This window comes from Acomys russatus, chromosome 3, assembly GCF_903995435.1.
Source record: "Acomys russatus chromosome 3, mAcoRus1.1, whole genome shotgun sequence".
Taxonomy (NCBI): domain Eukaryota; kingdom Metazoa; phylum Chordata; class Mammalia; order Rodentia; family Muridae; genus Acomys; species Acomys russatus.
Window position 1 is genome coordinate 72,886,252 of NC_067139.1, and position 6,000 is coordinate 72,892,251.

Genomic DNA, 6,000 nt, shown 5'->3' on the forward strand with positions numbered 1-6,000 from the left:
ATCAGGGCCACAGAAAGGAGCCTAACTGTGACATCAACCTGTTTTCCAGAGTCAGGTTATATAGGCAAAACCTGCAACTAGCTCATACAAGGGAGTAGATGGTGGAATATGGTGATAAACTCCGACTCAAGTTATTTTGCTAACAAGTAGTTCTAATTGACCTTTAGTTTGTTTGTCCCTAAGTGAGATAAGTGAGGTAGTGCTTAGGGTACATCCAAAGTGTAACCAAGTGTGGAGATAACAAGAGAGCGGCCAGAGGGTAGCCAAGTATCTAAACAACAGAGTATGAATTATGATACCATTGAATCATCTAGTGTAGGTTAACTTGACCCTCTGGCAGCAAATGTTAGTGTCAGCTATGAGTAACTCCTTCTAGGAAGCTGACTTGCAGAGCTTAAATTTTTTTGTTGCGTTTTGTTTTTCGAGACAGAGTTTCTCTGTGTAGCCATGGCTGTCCTAGACTCACTTTGTAGACCAAGCTGGCCTCGAACTCACAGCTATCTGCCTGTCTCTGCCTCCCAAGTGCTGGGATTAAAAGTGTGGGCCAACACACACAGCCAAAAAGTTTAAAATTTTCGAATTTAATTTCACCTTATAAACAAAATGGAAGCTGAATACAAAAGTGGCTGCAGCTGTGTTAAAGAGTAGGTCTCAACACAATCAGCAGTCAGATCCTTTACAGTGAGATATTGTAATAAATTAATGTCTTAAAATTATGGAACTGAGACAGAGCCAAAAACATGCCTATTTTTGAAACTGAGCAATACAAAGCTAATTTGCATATCTTGTCCAGACAACTTCCTATTCATTCTTCTCTTTCAGTGTCGTTTCTAGAAGGATGTATGAGAGAGAGAGAATGGGAAAGGATTAAAAGACTTGACACACGCAGGGCGTGGTGGCGCACGCCTTTAACCCCAGCACTCGGGAGGCAGAGGCCGGAGGAGCACTGTGAGTTCGAGGCCAGCCTGGTCTACAAAGTGAGTCCAGGACAGCCAAGGCTACACAGAGAGACCCTGTCTCGAAAAACCAAAAGAAAGAAAGAAGAAGAAGAAGACTTGATTTACTAAGTAGTGATTGTTTGAGACTTAACATTACTTGTTCCCTGTCCTTAGTTAAGATATTATCCAGCCTGGCAGTGGTGGCGCACACCTATAATCCCAACACTTGGAGGCAGAGGCAAGCAGACCTCTGTGAGTTTGAGGCCAGTCTGGTCTACAGAGCAAGTTCCAGGACAGCCAGGGCCACACGAGAAAATATATTTCTCAAAATACCCCCCCACCCCCCACCCCCAAAAAAGGTGCTTTGATATGATTGACTCATCATAAACCCAGAACCCTTTTGTCTTTGTCTTCTCCTATCCTACCTGAGACTTTTACCTCAAGGCCACATTGTGGTCCTCAGTGGCTTCTGGAGCTTCAGTTGCCTCGTCTGGCTTGTAGTAGAAGGCAGGTGGGGTGGAGTGGTAGAAAAGGCCTCTAAGTGTCTCTGTAGCTGTCCTAGACATCTTTCATACTGCTGCTTACAACTTACTGTACAGAACATGACACTGTTCTGTCTAGCTACAGGGAAGGCCTTGAGGGGTACGGTCTGGCTGAGTTCCTGGCCTTGTCAGTCTGTGTGTTTCTGTTACCAGTGAAGGCAGAGACAATAGATACTAAATAATGGCCTGGAAGTTATAGCATAGCTTGTTTCCTTGCTTTTTTTTTTTTTTTTTTTTTTTTTTTTTTAGAAAGTTGGAGCTTATTAAAATATTTTAATACCAGGGAGCTGGAGAGATGGCTCAGAGGTTAAGAGCACTGGCTGTTCTTCCAAAGGTCCTGAGTTCAATTCCCAGCAACCACATGGGGGATCACAACCATCTATAATGAGATCTGGTGCCCTCTTCTGGCCTGCTGGCTCACATGCAGACAGAACATTGTATACATAATAAATAAAATAAAATCTTAAAAAAAAGAAAATATGAAAAAAATATTTTAATATAGATGTAAACATGGGCATTATGGGAGAAAAAAAGTAAATAAAAAAATGAAACTTACAGATGGTTTTGTTTTGTAGTGGCTGCTTGTTTTGAGACAGGGTTTCTCTATTTAGTCCTGGCTGTCTCAGAATGTGCTCTATAGACCAGGCTAACCTTGAGCTCAGAGATCTACCTGCTTCTGCCTCCTAAGTGCAGAAGGCATACACCACCATCTGGCTATTTGTTTGTTTGGGTTTTGGTTTTCAGGGTGGGGGTTGTTTGTTTTTTGAGATAGGGTTTCTCTGTGTAGCCTTGGGCTATCCTGGACTCACTTTGTAGACCAGGCAGGCCTTGAACTCACAGAGATGCACCTGCCTCTGCCTCCTGCATGCTGTGATTAAAGGTGTGCACCACCATGCCCAGTTTATTTGTTTGTTTTAGGGCAAAATTCCATGTACCTAGCCTGGCCTCTGTCACCAAGAACAGCTTTGGACTCCTGATCCTCCGAATGTGACTCTGAAGTGTTGGCATGTGCCATCAGTTCTTGGCTTTGACATTTTGTTTTTGTCTGTTTGTTTTGATTTGGTTTGGTTTTAGTTTCTGTGTAATAGCCCTGGCTGGCCTGGAACTCTTTTTGCAGACCAGACTGGCCTGGAACTCACATTGATCCGCCTGCCTCTGTCTCCCAAGTGCTGGGATTAAAGGTGTGCGCCACCACGCATGGCTGGCTTTGACCTTTTCACTTTTTGTGTTTGTTATTGTCTTAAAGTGGAGTCTCTCTGTATAGGCCTGGCTGTCCTGGAACTATAGACCAGACTGGCCTCTCGCTCTGAAGTGTTGGGAGTATGGACATATGTTATATGCCTGGCTTGACCTTTTCACTTTAAAGGAGTTACTTTGAAGGAGTTGAATTGCAATGATTCATTTAATTAGCATTTTCTAAGTACAGTCAAGCTCTGGTCATTTTCTGGGCCCACTTGATATTAGCTGGGTTAGACCTTGCCTGGATGCTCTTATTAACAAATTATTTCTTATAAATTGCCAGAAATGAATTTGGGGAAGCTCTGAACCTCCCCGAGCATGTGAAGACTAATTCACAGTTTTCTTTATAGATATATGGAAGTGTATGGGAGAAACTACACCGTGCGTTTGCCATTTGGAGCGGCTTTGGTATGACCCTGACTGGCGTCCACACTTGTGGAGATTACATGTTCAGTGGCCACACAGTTGTTCTAACCATGCTGAATTTCTTTGTCACAGAATGTAAGTATGTCTTTAATGTTTCTATGCATATTAGACAACTTGTAGTGGAAGAGGAAGTGGAGATGTAAGGTCCTAGGAAGAATAGGGAGGGACTGGGATGGGCTGTAACTCAGTTGGTGGAGCGCTTGCATGCCACTCACAGAGCCGCAGGCTTGATCTCCAGCGCCACATAAAGCCAGCTGGGATGCTGCAGGCCTGTAAGATCCCAGAAGTTCAGGCTCATCCTCAGCTATGTATCCAGATCAAGGCGGCCTGGGCTGCATGAGACAGAGTTGCAAAGAAAGCAGGTTGGGGCGTAGGTCCGGGAACAAAAGCTGGCAGCCTACCCTGAGAAGCATTGGAAGAAATGTGTTCTTAAACGGCCTTTCTGTCCTTTTCCTAGATACACCAAGAAGCTGGAATTTCTTGCACACTCTATCCTGGGTTCTCAACCTCTTTGGAATCTTCTTCATCTTGGCGGCCCATGAACATTATTCCATTGACGTCTTTATTGCCTTTTATATCACAACGAGACTCTTTTTGTACTACCATACTCTGGCCAACACCAGAGCATATCATCAGAGTAGGAGAGCAAGGATTTGGTTTCCTATGTTTTCTTTCTTTGAATGCAATGTTAATGGCACAGTACCTAATGAATATTGTTGGCCATTTTCTAAACCAGCAATAATGAAAAGACTGATTGGATGAAGACTGTATCTCTGTAATGAGTTTGTTGTCAAATATAGTTATGGAATGAAAATGAATAACTTTGCTTTGTCCCCAGGGTCCTGGATGTGTGTCTCTTGGCTTATATGTTGGCAGGCTTCCCATTCTGAGCAAGGCTGTGACTGCAGAACTCGAGAGAGAGAAACAAGACTCCTTACCCAGCTGTTTGAACGGAGAGATCAAGGAGTGATTTCTGCCCCTTCACTCTGGGAAGACCCAGTGCGTGGGTGGTGTCAGGTCTTTACCTGAGCACGTTGAGGGTTTCCTTACTGAACTCAAGCACATCAGCTTGGGCAGGTTGAAGAATTTTTGTTGATTTCCAGTAGGACTCAAGTCAAGACATATTTTGAAGCTAGTTTTTCCCCTTAGCCAGTGAGCCAGTCTCACTTGTTGATGGCCAGAACCATGTCTGTCTGGAAAGTGTCTGACTGCTAGATACATTTTACCTGCTGAACCATTTTTAAGAAAAGCATATTGAACACAGCAGCCTTTGCGGAAGAAGACGAGAACGCCAGGTGCCACGTGTGAGGTGATACTCTTTGGGTGCCACTGGCCTTCACACTGATGCACTTATGGGGGGTTGGCATTTCACCCCGGTGCAGCACCAGCTGCAGTCCCTGCTTTGTTTTGAAGCTTCAGTGTGAACAGCATTAAGGATTCCTGAGGGGAAAATGGCTGCGTTCATAATAGTACAGTGGTGACATTTTAGTGCTGTAAGTATCTGGAATAAATTCTTGTTGTAACAGTTAGTTAGGCAGACGACAGCCCAGTATAATGCTTTTTTAATGACGTGACTTAGTGAGACAAATAAGTGTGTGTTGCCGGGTGTTTGTTGAAGTCCTTCTGTCAGTAAATGAGTGTATGTGCATGCAAAGAGTCCTTTCCTCTGCGGGGGATCAACAGGCTGTTAGCTCTTTGGGCTTCATTTTGGGTTTTTTGTTCTGTTTTTCCTGAAAGTTCTCATTCTTGACCATTGAAAGTAAACCGTCTGGGACACACTTGGACACAGAAAAGCTTGTTGCTTTTTATTTTTAAAATAATTGTGTACATACATTCTTTCTATAGTCTTAATTTGACAGTCAAGAACTGAAATAAATTAGCTGTTGTTTACATTAGAAAATTACCTTCAGTAATTAATTTTACCTCTCTGATACCATTTGTCACTTTATTTTGTATTGCTTTTATGTAACAGTTTTAACCTTAGCCTGGTTGTAGAACTGGAAATTTACCTTAAATTGGAATACGAATTTTATAGTTTTTACATTCCATTTTAAAACAAGGACTTCCAGAGGTACAGGCTATACTAAGGTCACAATTAGACCACACCAGGCGCTTGTTGAAATGTTTGGGTTTTTTTGTTTTTTCTTTTTCTTTTTTTTCTTTCTTTCTTTCTTTCTTTCTTTTCTTTTCTTTTTTTTTTTGTTTTTTTTTTTTTGTTTGTTTGTTTGTTTGTTTGTTTGTTTGTTTTTCAAGACAGGTCCTGGTTGTCCTGGACTCACTTTGTAGACCAGGCTGCCCTCTAACTCACAGATATCCGCCTGCTTCTGCTGGGAGTAAAGGCGTGCGCCACCACGGATATGTTTGGTTTTGCAGTTGGCGTCATAGTCCCACCCTCTGGAAGCTGTATTAGGCAGAAAAGGGGATACTAGGCAAGCAGGTTTTGGCCCATGCTGAATGACCCCACTTGGAATATTCTGGAAACATCACTCATTTCTCACCTGAGAAATGATGTGAAGCAACTCAAGTTTAATTATGTTTTTAAATCTTTTTGAGACAGGGTTTCTCTGTGTAGCTTTGGCTGTCCTAGACTCGCTTTATAGACCAGGCTGGCCTCAAACTCACAGGGATCCATCTGCCTGCCTCTGCCTCCCGAGTGCTGGGATTAATGGCGTTTAAATCTTATACTTCCGAATCTGACAGTATTTTAAGTTGTTGATTCTGTTACAAGCCAGGATCAAAAATGCCAATATCTCATCTAAAGAAATTGCATATTCGTGGAGAGAAGGTTTTCCATTCTTACTGAGTGGTTTGGCTTGAGATCAAGGGATATTAACTACCAACCTCCTTACTCGCCC

At 42.8% G+C, this 6,000-nt stretch overlaps 1 protein-coding gene across 2 annotated transcripts in view; it reads left to right on the forward strand.

The window, feature by feature from the left end:
• Window positions 1-4,062, forward strand: part of Samd8 (sterile alpha motif domain containing 8) — a 49,571-nt gene extending 45,509 nt beyond the window's left edge. For both annotated transcript variants that reach the window (XM_051142862.1, XM_051142866.1), the window contains exons 5-6: window positions 3,070-3,220; window positions 3,603-4,062. In XM_051142862.1, the coding sequence (XP_050998819.1) occupies window positions 3,070-3,220; window positions 3,603-3,907 (456 nt within the window). In that variant the 3' untranslated portion in view covers window positions 3,908-4,062. The remainder of the gene's footprint in view (window positions 1-3,069; window positions 3,221-3,602) is intronic.
• The last annotated feature ends 1,938 nt before the right edge of the window (window positions 4,063-6,000 follow it).